Source organism: Muscardinus avellanarius (genome assembly GCF_963383645.1).
Source record: "Muscardinus avellanarius genome assembly, chromosome: 5".
NCBI lineage: Eukaryota > Metazoa > Chordata > Mammalia > Rodentia > Gliridae > Muscardinus > Muscardinus avellanarius.
The window spans coordinates 2,429,651-2,446,268 of record NC_137790.1 but is presented as its reverse complement, the minus strand read 5'-3'; the positions used below and the strand labels follow the sequence as shown (position 1 = coordinate 2,446,268).

The window sequence follows — 16,618 nt, the reverse complement described above, 5'->3', positions numbered from 1 at the left end:
CGCTGGCCTCGCCGCCCCGCCCCCGCGGGAACGGCGCTAGCCACGCCCCTCGCCGCCCCGCCCCCGCGGGACCGGCGCTAGCCCCGCCCCTCGCCGCCCCGCCCCGCGGGTCTGCTCTGGCCACGCCCCTCACAGCCCCGCCTCCGCAGGGCCTGCGCGGGCCACGCCCCTTGCCGCGCGGGCTTCGCGGGTTCGCAGCCGCGGCTGAGGTCAGAGGAGGCGGGCGCGCGTCCGAGCCGAGCGCCTGCGCGAGCCGGAGCAGCCCCAGCCCGAGCGGCCGGCCGTACCGAGACACCGCCCGGCCCCGCGCCGCCGCGCCCCCGGCATGGAGGAGGAGTGCCGGGTGCTCTCCATCCAGAGCCACGTCGTCCGCGGCTACGTGGGCAACCGGGCCGCCGCGTTCCCGCTGCAGGTACGCGCCCGGCGGCTTACGTAACCCGCCGGGTCCGCGGCGGCGCCGGCCCCCGCCGTGACCTTGCGGGCCGCGGGGAGCCTCCGGCGGGCGTGCGGGGCGCCCGGGCCTCCGCGGCGCGGGCACCGGCGTGGCGCACTCGCCGGCCCCCGCCAGCCCTGGGGTCCCGGCCGCCGGCGACCACAGGCGGCGAGGCCGGGAGGAGTCGCGGCCGGAGGAGCCTGCGGCCGCCCCGGGGAGGCCGGGGAGGCCGGGGAGGCCGGGGAGGCAGGCGGGTGGACCCGCCGTCAGGTCCGCCCCGCCCCCCGCGCCGCACGGAGGAGCGAGGCCGAGGAAGGTCGCTCCAGGTCGTGGTCCTGGAGAATGGCCCCTGCCGGGGCTGGCCTGGGCTGGCCTGGGCTGGAGGTGGTCAGAGGAAGGGTTGGGGTCGGCCGGCCAGCGCCCGTGCGCTTCCAGGATTCCAGGGCAGGCTGCCTTAGTAGCTACCTGTTGGCGCTGTAACCTTACCCCGCCGGCCACCCCAGCGCCTCCCTGCTGCTGCCCCAGCCTCCCTGACGAGCTCCTGATGTCTTCTATCTTGCCGCCGGGCAGAGCATCCCCTGCTTGAGGCTGGGTGGCTCTGAGGGGGCAGGTGGCTCCGGTTTAGTGGGTGTTGGGCTGGCCAGAGACTCACCTGCACTTCCTTGCCTGGTGGCCTGGCATAGGCAGGCCTGGCCAGGCGATGGCCCCTCTGGACTGCTCACCTTTGGCCTGGTTCCTGGGCCTCTACTATGCATACATAGGCCCTGTGCAGAGCACTGTAGGACGTGAAGTGGGAGCACCTGTGGGCACTATGCACACCTGTAATCCCAGCTACTGGAGAGGCTGAAGCAGCAGGGTAGAGAGTTCAAGGCCAGTCAGCTTGGACAACTGAGCAAGACCCTGTCTCAAAATATTTTGTGTGTGTGTGGGACCAGGGATGGAGCCCAGGGGCATTCTACCTCTGAGCTACACCCCAGCCCTATTTTTTATTATTTACTTGGAAACAGGGTTTCACTGAGTTGCGAAGGGCCTCACTAAGTAGCTGAGGCTGTCTGTGAACCGCGATCCTCCTGTCTCAGCCTCTCGAACTCTGGGATTACAAGCGTGCGCCAACACGCCTGGCTCCCAGACCTATTTCTTATACTTTATTTGGAAACAGGGTCTCACTAAGTTGCTGAGAGCCTCACTCAGTAGCTGAGGCTGGTTTTGAACCTATGTGATCCTCCTGTCCCAACCTCCCGAGTGCTGGGATGTGTGTGTGCCACCACACCTGGCTTCAAAATAAAATTTTTAAAAAGGCTGGGATGTGCTGGGTATGGTAGCAAATGCCTGTGATCCCAGTACTTGGGAAGCTGGAGACGGGAGGACCGCAGCTACGAAGCCAGCCTCAGCAACTTAGTGAAGCTAGTAGCAACTTACCAAGCCTGTTTCAAAATAAATGTTAGGGCTGGGGGTGTAGCTTGGAAGTAGAATGCCCTGGGTTCAGTCCTCCCCCCCTCCAAAAAAAAAGGTTGGGATGTAGCTCAGAGTTAGAGCATTTGCCTAGCATACTAGAGGCCGGGCCCTGAGTTCAAGCTGGAAAAAAAAAAAAAGCTCCTTGGTGGAAGAGACAGGAAAGGCCAGCGCCGCATCTCAGACTTGAAGGTTGGCCTGAGGCTGTCATGGTTGGCTGCCAACCGGAACCTCGTGGTTTGGTTGGAAAGGTACAAGGGTTCAAGTCTGGAGGTCAGGGGCCTTGGCTGAGTGTGGAGCCCCTGCCAGGAGAAGCTAGTAGTTCCCTGCTGTCCTACATGCCCCTCTCATTCTGGCCAGTAGAGGGCAGGACTCACACCCCCCCCCCAGCCGCCACCTCTAGCTTTGGGGGGTGGGCAAGGTTCACCAGCAGGGACAGCTGAGGTGGAGCCAGGCTGGGCACCCGCAGTGCCGTCCCCCGGCCAGGGAGTGCAGGCTTTCGGCCTCGTCCTCCCCGTCCACCTGCCGCTTGTCTTTTCCAGGGCGTTGTCCCATCCTCCTCGCCTGGCCCTCCAGCAGAGGCACTGGGCCCTGGGTTCCCAGGCCTGCCTGTGCCTCAGCGTCCACAAAATGTTTATGTCACTGAGAATTGCACCCCGGGGCCTTCTACCTTCAAGCTACTCCCCCAGCCCTATTTGATTTTTATTCTGAAACAAGGTCTCATTAGGTTGATGAGATTCTCACTACTTGCTGAAGCTCCTCGAACTTATGATTTTCTTATCTCAGCCTCCCAAGTGCTGGGATTACAGGCGTGTACTCTGACACCTGGCTAAAAGTTTTTTTGTGGGTGTTTTTTCTTGTAGAATCCAACCCAGTGGCATTCTACTGCTGAGCTCTACCCCGACCCCTAATTTATTCTTTATTTTGAAACAGGATCGCACTAAGTTGTGGAGGGTCTTGCAAGTTGCTGAGGCTGGTCTTGAACCTGCAAATCCTCCTGCCTCAGCCTCCCGAGTACTGGAATTACAAGTGCATGCCACCACACCCAGCTAAAAGATTTTTTTCCCTTGTTCTTAGGAGGTGTGTGTGTGTGTGTGTGTGTGTGTGTGTGTGTGTGTGTGTCTTTTTGGATCTGAGGATCGAACCCAGCATGGCGCACTTGCAAGGCAGGCACTTTGCCCCTCAGCTACATCCCAGTGGGAGGACATGGTTTCCTGTGTTCTAAGGAGGGGGAGGTCCCACCCAGAGAGGGGCCTGTTACAGACAGAGCTGTGGTTCTTATCTGGGGTCCCTCCGATGCCCAGCGTCCTCACCTGTGGGCTCCATAGGCCCCCCGCTGGCACTCTGTGCTGCAGTTGTGTGCGGGTGCCCCTGGACAACAGGGAGAGTGGTGGGTGGGCTGAAGTGGCCCTCTGGCTCATGCAGCCCAGACGGCCGTAGTGAGCACAGAAGGGCTGGGGTGGCCGGAGCCTGGCAGTAGGTTTGTGGCCAGCACCTGCCAGCCTTCCAGAGGCAGTCCCAGGGAGAGCACCCCTCAGGTCCAGAGCTGCTCTAGGAGGGGGTTTTGACCAACACCCCTGGAGCTCTGGAGCCCTGTGTGCTGGGGCAGCACCTGCCCATGGCCAAGGAGCTCCTGCTGGCACTTCAGACCCGCACCCTGACAGTGGAACTCTGCCTTTCAAGCGCCTCCTTGTCAGGCCCTTGGGCACCGCATCCACCTGCCCTGTGCCAAGGAAAATGGGCAGAATCCTCCGGTCTCAGCCTCCCAAATGCTGGGATTACAAGCGTTCGCCACCACGCCTAGCTATTTTACTTTTAGAAACAGGGTCTCACTGAGTTGCGAAGAGCCTCACTAAGTAACTGAGGCTGTCCACAAACTGCGATCCTCCTCTCTCTGCCTCCCAAATGCTGAGATTACAAGTGTGCGTCACCACGCCTGGCTTGTGTGTGCTTTCCTTTTGTGGAGCTGGGGCTTGAGCCCAGGCCTGCCTTGTACACGCCTGGCAAGTGCTCTATTGCCAGACTGCACACCAACCCTTTTCCTCTTGGAAGAGGGAGGCCTCAAAGTCTTCCAGGCTGGGAGCTCCGGGTGTCTGGCACCCTGAGTGTGTGGGTGCAGTGCTTTCCTGGCATGTTGCTTTGGCAGCCCCCCAAGTTCTACAGGCACCTCTCTGTAGTGGAGCTCCCAGGACACTCGGGCTGCCTCCCCGCCCCACTCCTGGTCTTGCTTCCCGAGGAGGCCAGGATACTGTATGTGAACCTCAGGGTTATGTTTGAGTGTGCCAGGGCTGCCATAACAGCTCTGTAGACTGGCACCTTAAAACAGATTTCTCTCCCCCTCCTGTGGAGGCCGGAAGTCTGCCCTCGGGTGTCTACAGAGCTCTGCTTCCTTCCAAGGAGCACCCTGCCTTCCTCTCCCAGCATCTGGGGGCCCCAGACATTGCCGGCTTGCAGATGTGTTACTTTGGTACATGACTCTGCTTGCACGACCTTCTCCCGGTGTGTCCTCTTTCCAGGGTTTCTTGTCTCTGGACTCGGGCCAGGGTGATCTTGTCCTGACATCTTTTGACTTCATTGTGTCTGCAAATATTAATTGTACCTTTGGGTTCACCCCACCGTCTAGGACCTGGCAGAGAAACCTGAAAGTAGACGCTTAGGGCTTACCTCAAGGCGGTGTTGGTGACGTCAAGCCGCTGTTTCTGGAAGGGAAGGAAGTGGTGTGGGCTGTGATCCACATTCTGTCACACCGCGCTGGCTGTCGGGCCTCCTTCCAGCCTGGGCCACCAGGAGTGTCTCCTGAGGGTGGCAGCGAGTCTCCCAAAGCCAGGAGTCGCCCTGTTGGGCCCTGGGCCAGTCCTGAGGACCACAAGTCCAGGTGTGCGGGAGGACTTCCCTGGTCAGCGCCAAGGGTCATGGGGGCAGTAATGGACATGGAACACTAACTTACTGAGTCCGGCGGCTTTGAGAGTCTTGAAGCCACTTAAACACCAAGTCCCTGAAACAAGAGGCGAGGCCATAGCCCCTTCCCGTCTCCAAGGGTTCTGCAAGGTGGATGGGCAGATTTGGGGCCAGCAGAGCACAGCCCGGCTCTTCGCAGTCCTGGCCCTGAGGAGGATGGTGAAGACTGCTCTCCACAGGAGCCTCGAAGCTGTGCCTGTTTGTTGGCGGCAGGGCTAGGACACCTGCAGGAAGAGGCAGGGGCGGCCTCGGGTCATGTTGAAAGGCCCTGGTTTGGGAGGCCTGGATCCATTCATTCTTCCTAGGTGGCACTCTGCAGATCACTCTGAATAGGGCGGCCATGGCTTTGTTTCAGAAGTGTGTGTGTAGCCAGGCATGGTGGAACACGCTTTTAATTCCAGCTTTCAGGAGGCTGAAGCAGGAGGATCACGGTTCACGGACAGCTTCGGCTACTTAGTAAGGTCCTCTGCAACTTAGTGAGACCCTGTTGCAAAATAAAGAATAAAAAAAAGGGCAAGGGGTATAGCTCAGAGGTAGAATGCCCCTGGGTTCTATCACCAGTACTGGGGGGAAAAAAATGGAATTTCCCAAGGGCAAAGGACACAAGGGGTGTCACTCCCACCCAGAGTGGTCCTCATGGTGGGGGTTTCTGTGGCCAGTCCTCCACACCCCAGGAAAGTGGTCCTTCTGGCCCTCCTGACCTGGCTCCTGTCTGTGTGAGTCGCCAAGCACCTGGACGAGCTGGACCAAGGTGGCTTGGCAAGGACAGGGCTGCCCACCCAGGGGGCAGCCACCCACGGGAGTGAGGTCACTGGGCACAGGAGTGCCTATTGGCCGGCTTACAAGGAGAAACAGTGTCCAGGGGGAGGTCTGCGGCAGAGATCACGCAGCTGCGCAGTTGCCTGTGGACTGGACAGCTTGAGGCCACACCGCGGAGCCCGGGCTGGGTCAGGAAGGCCACTTGGGCAGCCCCCAGCTGTCTGGCCGGGCAAGCCCTGCTGAACCAGCTGGGAGCTGCACCCAGGCTGGTGGCTGGTTGGGCAAGGCGGAGGTGGGAGCTTAGTTCTTGGTGATCTTCTGCAGCCTACATGAACCTGTGGTAGGTGACCACGTCTCTGAGTGACCCAGCAGCAAGTTGGGAGGAGACCCTTGGCAGAGGCTTTGCTTTGGCACATTTCTGCCCTGCCCCTGGGTGGGGCCTGCCTGGCACCACATTGCTGGTGGTGAGCCTTGGGAGCCCAGAAGTGGAGCTGGGGGCTGAGGTGGCTGGGCCGGGGCAGCACTGGGACTCAGGGAGCCGGGAGGCAGCTCTGGAGACATGAGCTTTTTTAGTCGGAGTTCCCTTGGGAGATCAGGGGACCAGAGCTGTGGTTTGCTGGACTGTGGGGTTGACTCGTGATGGACAGTGGGAGGGATGCTGGGCACTGGCCCTGCGGTTGCTCAGGATGACCACCGGTCACGTGGTGCCTGCCCAGCCCCTCTTTCCTAATTCTGACTTCCTAAAATATTGGCACAGGCCAAGCCCGGGCAGGGATCATTGGGGCAGCCTAGCCCCCTCCTTACTGTCCCTTAGCATGCCTTGAGACCCTGGTGGGGGGGAGGCACTGCCTTGGAATATTCCAGAGCGCTCCCATTCCAGCTGTTCTGAGTCAGTCTGCCTCCCCCAGGAGGATCAGCCCAGCGCTGTCGTGTGTCTCTGGCATCTGCATCTCGCTGTGTCGATGATGCAGCCAGGAAACCAGTCATGGGGCCCCCGGGAGTGCTCGCCCCCGCCAGTCACTGCCAGCGAGGAGAGAGGGCAGGAGGAGGGGTCCTTGGAGGAGAAGGGACTGGAGCTCAGCGGCTGCCCCTCCCGGCACACCTGCGCTCATCAAGCCCATAGCTCCCACGCAGTGGGAGGAGGGAGTTGGAGCCTTCCCAGGCGGCCGCCTGGGCTGCCTGGGGTTGCTTTGACCGCCTGGGCTGCCTGGGATCGCTTTGGCTGCCTGGGCTGCCTGGGATTGCTTTGGCCGCCTGGGCTGCCTGGGATCGCTTTGGCTGCCTGGGGCGCGACAGTCTGAGCAGTTTCCTCGCTTGGCAGCAGAGTCCCGTTTACAACCTGCGTGAGTCTGTAGGTCTCACTGGTCTGCGGGTCCAGGGTGCCCCTGCCCCTGCCCCTGCGCGGTGTCACCACTGGAGGCAGACAGCACACGTTGGCGTGCCTCCTGGGAGCCGGACTTGACTCAGCCACCGTGTCCTCAGCGTTGCTTCCACGCCCCGCGGCTAGAGCTGAGTGGGGCTCACTGCCGCGGAGCTGTCTGTCGGGCTTCTTGTGGGAGACACTAGTCTGTGCAGCCGTGAGCACGAGCTTCGGCTAGAGCCAGCGCTCGGCAGAGGCCAGACCCCTGCGCATCCCACAGCGCCCGGAGCTGCTGCAGAAAGAGGGATGCGGTGTCCCCCGTCTCAGGGAAGGTGTCCCAAGATATGTTACCTTGGATGCCCAAGACCGAGGACAGTACCAAGCCCTATATACACCCTGGGGTTTTCTTCTTTTTTTCTTTTTGGTACTGGAGATGGAACCATGGGGGCATTCTACCTCTAAGCTATACCCCCACCTGGCCTTTTTTTTTTTTTTAATTGCAATACTGGAGATGGAACCCAGGGGCATTCTACCTCCAAGCCACACCCCCAACCCTATTTTTTATTCTTTATTTTTTGAAACAGGGTCTCACAGAGTTGCAAAGCGCCTCACTAAGTAGCTGAGGCTGGCCACGAACCATGATCCTCCTGTCTCAGCCTCCTGAACGCTGGGATGACAAGTGTGCCCACCACGCCAGACTCCCAGCCCTATTTTTATCCTTTATTTTTGAAACAGGATCTCTCCAAGTGGCAGAGGACCTTGCTGGGTAGATGGAGCTGACTGCAAACCCGCGGTCCTCCTGTCTCTGCCTCCCAAGGACAGGGATGACAAGCGTGTGCCACCACGCCAGATGATTTTTTGTTTTGAAACAGGGTCTCCCTAAGTTGCTAAGGGCCTTGCCAAGTTGCTGAGGTTGGCCTCAAACCTGTAGTCCTCCCGTGTCAGCCTCCCAAGTGCTGGGATGATAGACATGTCCCACTGTGTCTGGCTGAATGTGGTCTCCCTTAAAGGAGCTGAGCAGACATTAATATTCATAGGCCAGGCCTGGCTGCAGACAACTGACACGGCAAGGCTGAACTGGGGTTGAAGGGGAACTACTGTCTGATTGAGAGCGAGGCTGAGAGGCCTGGGCTTCACAGAAGGGCAGGGAGAAGGCTGCTGCATGGGGCTGCCACGTGGCCAGGGGCGGGTTCTGTCCATAAAGGCTGGGGTTCCCAGGGGGCTCCCGGGGGCCAGGTGGGGAGCACACGCTGGGGCCAGGGGCAGGATCCTAGCCGAGGCTGGGTAAAGCCATCGCAGGAGCGGGAAATTGAACAGGCTGGCAGGTCTGTCCCAACAGAGTCTCTCACGGGAGAGAATCCCACGACTCGGCCCCTGAGTGGGGGGACCAGGTGGGAGGAGCGGTGAGGCTGCCAGCCTGGGAGGGCGGCGCCGGAGGGAAGGCCAACTTCCCAGTTCTCGTGCCAGCTCTCTCCTCCCTGGTGGGACCAGCCAGTTCTTCCTCTTCCTGTGCTTGAAACCAGTCTTATTTGTTTCTTTTCACCAGAGCCACTGCTGTGCTGGTAGATGTTAGAACCGGTATGGAGGCTGGCGTGGTGCCACACACCTGAAACCCCAGTACTTGGGAGGCTGAGACAGGAGGATTGCAGGTTTGAGGACAGCCTAGGCAAAGGCTGAGACTCTCATCAACCTAGTGTGACCCTGTGTCAAAATAAAATAGGGCTGGGTGTAACTCGGAGACAGAAGGCCCCTGGATTCAGTCCCCAGTGACCCCCCGCCCCCCAACCACACACCGAGCATGGACAGGTCAGGTCTGGTGGCGCACACCCTGTAATACCAGTACTTGGGAAGTTGAGACGTTCTCAGCAACTTAGCAAGACCCTGTGTCAAAATAAAAAGGGCTGGTGGTGCACGTTTGTGATCCTAATACTTGGGAGGCTGAGACAGGAGGACCCAGGATTGTGGCCAGCCTCAGCTACTTAGTGAGGCCCTCTGCAACTCAGTGAGACCCTGTTTCAACATAAAGACTAAAAAAATAGGGCAGGGGTGTAGCTTGGAGGTAGAGTGTCCCTGGGTTCCGTCCCCAGCGTTGCCACAAAACAAACAAACAAAAAGACATATTAAGTTGTTCTTCTCCCTAATGGCCCCTTGGAAAGTCCCTGGCAGCCCTCAGCATATGGCGCAGACGGCCAACCACGGGTCTGCTTCTGTTCCATAGCTTGCTTGCTATTGGCTCTCTAGAATAGGAAGTCGGTGAGTCCCTGACAACCCCTTTTGCGGTTTCTTTCCTTTAAAAGGAGCCCATAACAAACCTGACCTTGACTCCTCCGTGAGCCTGACTTAAGGAGCCTGACTTAAGGGCAACGGTGGTGGTCGCTGATCAGCTAATAAAGGCTCGATTTGATTTCACTTGTGTGTGGGATTGATGGTTCTGCTGGGCTGCAACATTCCCACCAAGCAGGGGGCTGTTGCTGGCCTTGCAGCCCAAGGGCAGAGGTGGCTCGAGTTGTCCGCTGGGAGGAAGGTCAGCGTGTTGGTTCTGCTTGTTTTTGATGTAACCACACATCTGTAGGTTTGGTGACTCCGTGGCTGTGTGCACAACTGGCCTGCACAGCTGCATTCCCGCCATGTGGCCGGCCCACCGAGTCCTCTGGCCCCTCATAGCTTGGCTTTCCTCTTCTGCCCAGCTGCCGGCTGCTGGAGTTTGATTGGGCTCACCTGGATAGCACAGAGGTCACCTCATGTTGCACCCTAAGACGTCACAGGAGGGCAGGCAAGAGCCACTCAGGGTTCCGAGGAGGATCCTGCCTACCGTGGCCTTCCTGTAACACAGGCGCCCCCACCAGGATACACAGTGCCGGCGCCACCCCCTAGAGTGCCCGGGGTGGTCCTGTCACTTAGGAGGGCTTGGGCACCCTGGCCTGTCCCTCTGCAGAGTGACCACGTGGAGGCTCTCGGAGCAGGACCTGGATCTGTCTGCACACTGGGAGGGCGCTCCCAGCCCTTGGCCAGGGATGGGTCTGTGTCTGGCTCCCATGGGGACAGGGAAGGGGACGCTGGCATGTGCCAGGCGGGGTCCAGGCCAGGAACTGAAATCAGAGCAGTGGTGTGAGCAGATCATTTGAGACAGATGCCAGCGCTGGGGGAACAGAGAAGGCGAACGGACACAGAGGAGGCCGGCGTGGTGGGCGCGCTTGCCATCCCCGCACTCGGAAGGCAGAGGCCAGAGGATCGTGGTTTGCAGACAGCCTCAGCTACTTAGCAAGGCCCTTCATAACTTCAAAATAAGAATAAAAAAGAGGGCTGGGGGTGGAGCTCAGAGGTCAAATGCCCCTGAGTTCCATCCCCAGACCCGTAAAATAAATAAATAAAATAAAAATAAAATAATAAAAAATAGAGCTGTGTCGCCGACTAATCTCAGTTGGGTCGTTATTGTCAGCTCCCGGTCAAATCCTCAGAAAGATGGGACAAAAGGCAGGTGGAGTTCTGCAGAAACTTATCTGCAGCAATTCCTTCCCCTCTATAAATTCCCTAAGTTTTTAGGTACGGCGCTTGGGAAAGAATTTGAGGTGGACGAAGGCTTCTTGAGCCAATGACAATTTATTACAGGAACCCAGAGAATTTATACCCTTCACCAGTGAGATTAATAATAGGAGAAAAAAAAAAAGAAAGGGAAGGGGGGCAATCACAGCAAAACTATAGTGAATTACATATAAACAAAGTAAATGACTAGTCCAGCATTTAGGAGATAAGCTCCGGATCCGATATTGCAGCAGGGCAGGTCCAAAGGTAAATTCCAAAGGCAATACAGGCACGCCCAAGGCCCAGGGCTTGGAGAATACGCCTTCTTGTGGAATCTTCTTTTGCTTTCTTTTTTGAAGTTTCCATCTATATCCATATGACAAGCATGGGGAGATGTGGCGGTCCAGGGAGATGCGATGGGCGTCTCTCAGATCTCATCCGCCTTGCCTTCTGAAGTCTGAAAGCTTACAAAAACTCACAACACGGCTTGGCAAATAAGACACCACAAACAACACCATGAAGTTCTTGGATTTAGTTGTCAGATGTATTTCCTTAACTGCCCCTATCACAAACCCTCTGCAACCTGCTTCTAACTCTCTAATTCCTTTCTTTCCCAGTCCGGACGTTCTTATGATAAGCTCTTCTTCATGAAAAAGTGCTTTCTTACTCTTACGGTATTTCCTTTCCTTCATACATATATATTTAGAATATCTGTCCTTTATTTTGTCATTTTCATTTCTAGCCATGCGGCATTCTCCCTGTTTCGGGGAACGCTCACACTGGGCGTGAAGGTCAACAATCTTTCTCCTTGGCTCTATTGTATTTTGGCAACTAAGTTGTTCATCAACTAAATTGCTTCGAAGTCACACACAAAATTTTATCTTCTCTGTCTCTAGGCAGGATCTCAAGGGTAAACAAAGTTTCCTTAAACTGAGCTATCGGTTACCGGAGTTAATAGCTTAACCTAGTGATAGGAGTGAGGATCGGAGACCCTTTGTGATTGCTGCAGCTGGAATGCTTATCACAGCATCTGAATTCTGGCCAGTTTTTTCTTTACTCTTGAGCAAAGCCAAGGACGTTTATACAAATTATTAGAAAATTTATATCCACGGACTCAATTTCTATTTATAGTCCTGATTTCACATCACTGGAGCAATTCGTGTAGAAAGTTAAAGGAAATATTAATAGTCATGAAGGGTAAAAGTGGGGGATATTTTGGCCAGAGACGATACCTCTTTCTCGGGGCGTTCTGCCGATAAACTATGTGGAGTGGGGTCTCAACACATAGATGCCGAGGCAGCAGGATGTCTTGGCAGAGCTGGGGTTCAGAAGTACAGTGCCCCCTCCACACAGAGGTATGGCAAGGCACCCCCTGCCAGCCCTGAGCGGCTGCCACTGGAGTGTAAGAAAAGAGGGCTGGCCTTCAGAACACAAAACCTTGGGGAGAGCTGGCGTGGCTGCACACACCTTCAATCCCAGTACTCAGGAGGCTGCGATGGGAGGATCAGAAATTCTAAGCCCGTCTCAGCAATTTAGCAATGCCCCCCTCAACTGAGTGAGGCCCTGTTTCAAAATAAAAAATAAGCTGTGCATGGTGGCTCATGCTTGTAATCACAGCATTTGGGAGGCTGAAACAAGAGGATCACAGTTTCAAGGACAGCCTCAGCTACTTCGTGAGACCCTCTGCAATTTAGGGAGACCCTATTTCAAAATAAATAATAAAAAATAGGGCTGGGGATGCAGTTCGGAGGTAGAATGCCCCTGAGTTCAATCTTTAGTACGACCAAAAAAATAATAATAAAAATAGCTGGTAGAGGGGCCTCCCACTGACCTGTGCTGGGGCTCACGGAGGCCTGGGATGAGGAATTCTGTGAGTAACAGGAAAACCGTAAGGCGGATTCAGATGCTACTGTGGGAAGAAAGCGTCCCCCAGGAGGAAGGGCACTGGGAAGCCAGGCCGGTGGCACAGCTTGGAATTCTAGTACTTGGGAGGTTGAGACAGGAGGATCCAGGTTCATAGCCAACCTCTGCAACTTCATAGCCAGCAACTGCAACTCTGTTTCAGAATAAAAGAATAAATTAGCTGGGGGTGTAACTCAAAGGTAGAATGCCCCTGGGTTCCATCCCCAGTGCCCCCCCCCCAAAAAAAAAAAAGAGGAGGAGGAGGAAGAGGGCACTCGGAAGAGTGTCGCTGTACTGCTGGCAGAAGCAGCAGGTGCCACCAGCCTCACTGAGCCAGGCACGGAAGGCTGGGTCAGAGCTGAAGGGCCAGAGCTCAGCTACAGCAGACCCCTTCCTCTGGGGCCCAAGGCCCCCACCCCGGAGCTTGACCCTGGCATTGTCTTCTCAGTGTGTGGCTGACATTTTGTTGTTGTTTGTTTGTTTTTGTACTGGGGATTGAATCCAGGGGAGCTTTACCACTAAACTACACTCCCAGTCCTTATGTATTTACTTATTTATTCATTTGTTTATTTTTGGTACTGGGGATAGAACCCAGGGGCATTCTACTTCTGAGCTATGCTCCCAGCCCTAGTTTATTCTTTATTTTGAAACAAGGTCTCACTAAGTTGTGGAGGGCCTCACAAGTTGCTAAGGCTGGCTGGCCATGAACCTGCATTCTTCCTGTCTCAGCCTCCCAAGGACTGGAATTACAACCATGCCCTATCACACCCAGCTTTATTATTTTTTGAGACCAGTCTCTTTACATTGTTCAGGCTAGCCTTGAACCTGCGATCCTCCTGTCTCAGCCTCCTGAAGAGCTGGAATTACAGGCATGTGCCACACTCCTGCCTGTGTGTGGCTGAATCTGCACGTGCAGTTTGACACAGGGCTCTGGAAACGCTGGTTGGAACTAGCGTGTGATGCTGATGAAGCAGCCGATTTTGATGGTGGTATTTGAAATGGAGATGCTAGCCAGAGGCTTAGCTCTGTCATTTAAAAGCAGAAAATAGCAACTTCCTTCTCAGATCCGTTTGCCAGCTCCAGAGGATTAATTCTCTCCACATCCAGAGGCAGTGGAGCAGAATCTCCTGGCAGGATTCTCGGGGTTTGTGTCACCATTGCTTCCAAGCTGCGTCAGCAAGGCTGATTAGAATTTTAAGAGATTTGAAATACCACAGGCTATTAGAGGAAGCCACGGAGTCGGGCAAGCTAATCTGCAAAGCGTCATCTTTAACTTTATGGCTTAATAAGGCTGCTAATTTCATTGCATTACTTTAGTGATCATATTGGCTTAAAATTTTAGCGCTACCTTGGTGAATACAGCTCACAGGCTGCATCTCAGTGAGATCCCACGAGGCCAGGGTCCCACGCGGAGAACGTGGGCAAGGAGCCCTCCAGGAGCGGCTCTCTAGCTCTCCCCACCCTGCCTCTTCCTCTGTCTCTCACTCTAAGTTTGTCTGCATCTCTCTGTCTCACACACACACACACACACACACACACACACACACACACACGTTTTCTTTTGCAGTACTGGGGATGGAACCCAGGGGCATTCTGCCTCTGAGCTACACCCCCTACCCTAATTTTTAGTCTTTTTTTATTTTTGAACCAGGGTCTCACTGAGTTGCAAAGGACCTTGCTAAATAGCTTAGTGAGACCCTATTTCAAAATAAAGAATAATAAATAGGGCAGGGGGTGTAGCTCGGGGGTTGAATGCCCCTGAGTTCCATCCCCAGACCCGGAAAAAGGAAGAAAGAAAAAAACAAAGTCTCACTGAGTTGTGGAGGCCTCACAAGTTGCTGAGGCTGGCTGCAAACCTGCAATCCTCCTGTCTCAGCCTCCCAAGTACTGGGATTACAAGCGTGCGCCCACGCCCAGCTAGCGCTTTCTCTTTAAAAATTTGGCTTTGTAACTTAGCAGTAGTTTAACTCAGCGAACCATAGCTTTTCCTTTTCTTCAGTGACCTGCCTTGTGCACTATGGGTGAGCGTGCCGAAGTTGTCTGTAGCCCCCCACCCCCACCCAACCACAGAGGTCTTTGCCGTGGGACCCACGGTGCCAGAAAGTCTCGGAAGGCCTGGCGGTTCAGTGGCTGCCAGTGTTCTTCAGGGGCGTTGAGGCCAGGTGTGGGGCCCTCTTTCTCCAATTGGCCTGGGGAGGGAGTGGTCAGCCGTGCTGCCCAGCAGGCCAGGGCCTCACCCTCTCCCTAGGTAGCGGCCGGAAGCCTACATCTGGCAGCAGAGCTGGGCTCACAGCCCTCTCTGGGTGTCTAGGCAGCCGGACACTGTATCAGTTTCCTTGAGCACTTGTGGGTTTCCCGAGTGATCCGGAACCTTTCGGTGCTTTGGGCAGGCTGGGCAGGGCCTCCGCCTCTCCCCTGTGGGTGGTGACTCCCAGTGAGGACAAGGACAGCCCCTCACTAGGCATGTGTGAGCCCAGTGCAGAGGTCCAGCCGGGCTTGGGAGAACCTCCTGTGCCGGCTGTGGCTGGGCCCGGTTGTCCCCGCCTCCTCTGGTACTCGGACTGTCATCAGCCCACTGGGCCTCCTGGGAGCCCAGTCCTGCGCTCACACCTGTCCCCGCTGTTTGTCTTGCAGGTTCTGGGATTTGAGATTGACGCAGTGAACTCTGTCCAGTTTTCAAACCACACAGGTAAGGCTCAGTCCAGCAGTCGTGGCAGGCCCTGGGGTGCCCTTTGGGTCTGGGCCTCGGCTTGCTCTGGAGCTGTGTGACCTAGAACAGGTGGTAGGGCCTCTCTGTGCTCAGTTTCCTTCTCTGAAAGCAGGGTGGCGGTCCTGGCCCCTGCTGCGGGGTGAGTCCAGGTGCCGGTCAGTGCCTGGCTCAAAGACAGCGGGGGTCGCTGTTGCTGGCAGCCTGTGACATGCCAAGTCACACCCTTGTGCGGCAGGGCATGAGGAGGGTCCCCTGTGGTCATCCATGGCGGGCGTTAGGTGGTCTAGACTGTTAGCACCTGTCTCAGTTCATGGGGACTCGGAAACCTTGCCACTCGGAATGCTGGGGCCCTCGGAAGTTTCACTGGTTTTCTGGGGTGAGGATGTGCTCCCCACACCCGGACCTGTGGCCCTGGAGCCTGCCCCGCTCTCCATGGCGACAGAAGAACAGAACTGCTTGGTCCTTAGAAATGTCCCAGGGCTCTGGGTGCAGTGGCGCATGCCTGTAATCTTAGTGCTTGGGAAGCTGAGACGGGAGGATCACAGGTTCGAGCTAGGCTCAGCAACTTAGGCTCTCAGCAACCTAGCAAGACCTTTTTTCTTTCTTTTCTTTTCTTTTTTTCTTTTTTTTTTTTTTTTTTTTTTGGTGTGTGTGTGTGTGTGTGTTCTGGGAATGAAATACAGGGGCTTTCTACCTCCGGGCTACACTCCCAGACCTATTTTATATTTTACTTGGAAGCAGGGTATCACTAAGTTGCTGAGAGCCTCACTAGCTGAGGCTGGCCTTGAGCCTATGATGATCCTCCTGTCTCAGCCTCCCAAGTACTGGGATTGCAAGTGTGCACCATGCCCGGCTTTTTTTTTTTTTTTTTTTTGCAATACTGGGGAGGGAATCCAGGGGCATTCTACCTCCAAGCTACACCCTCATCCCTATTTTTTAGGGTCTCTATTTGAAATAGGGTCTCATTGAGTTGGGAAGGCCCTCGCTAAGTAGCTGAGGCTGTCCGCAAACCATGATCCTCTGGCCTCAGCCTCCCGAATGCTGAGATTACAAGCATGCACCACCAAGCCTGGCTTGACCTTTTTTCCAAATAAGAAATGAAATTAAATAGGGCTGGGGGTGTAGCTTGGAGATAAATACTTCTGGGCTCAATTCTCAGTTCCCCTTCTCTCCCCCCACCCCCCCAACACACACAAAGAAACGTCTCAGGGCAGCCTGGCTGAGGCTAGCAGGCTGCAGGGCAGGCCACAGCTGTGCCCAGGGAGGTCCTGCGGTCCCCTTGGATGGGAGCTTGCTTGGAGGTGTGGTGTACTGTATACAGTGTGTGTGTGTGTGTGTGTGTGTCTGTGTCTGTGTGTGTATCTGCATGTGTGTATGTATCTGCGCGCGTGTGTGTGTGCACTTGTGTGTGTATCTGTGCGTGAGTGTGTGTGTATCTGTGCGTGTGTGTGTGTGCGCTTGTGTGTGTATCTGTGCGTGAGTGTGTGTATCTGTGTGTGTGTATCTGTGCGTGTGTGTGTGT

The 16,618-nt window shown here is 56.0% G+C and overlaps 1 protein-coding gene across 1 annotated transcript in view; it reads left to right on the top strand.

Moving 5' to 3' along the window:
• Positions 1–325: 325 nt before the first annotated feature.
• Positions 326–16,618, top strand: part of PDXK (pyridoxal kinase) — a gene marked incomplete at both ends in the record, with an annotated part of 36,145 nt that continues 19,852 nt past the window's right edge. Inside the window, 2 exons of the mRNA XM_080696192.1 lie at positions 326–412; positions 15,021–15,075. Coding sequence (XP_080552318.1) covers positions 326–412; positions 15,021–15,075 — 142 coding nt within the window. The remainder of the gene's footprint in view (positions 413–15,020; positions 15,076–16,618) is intronic.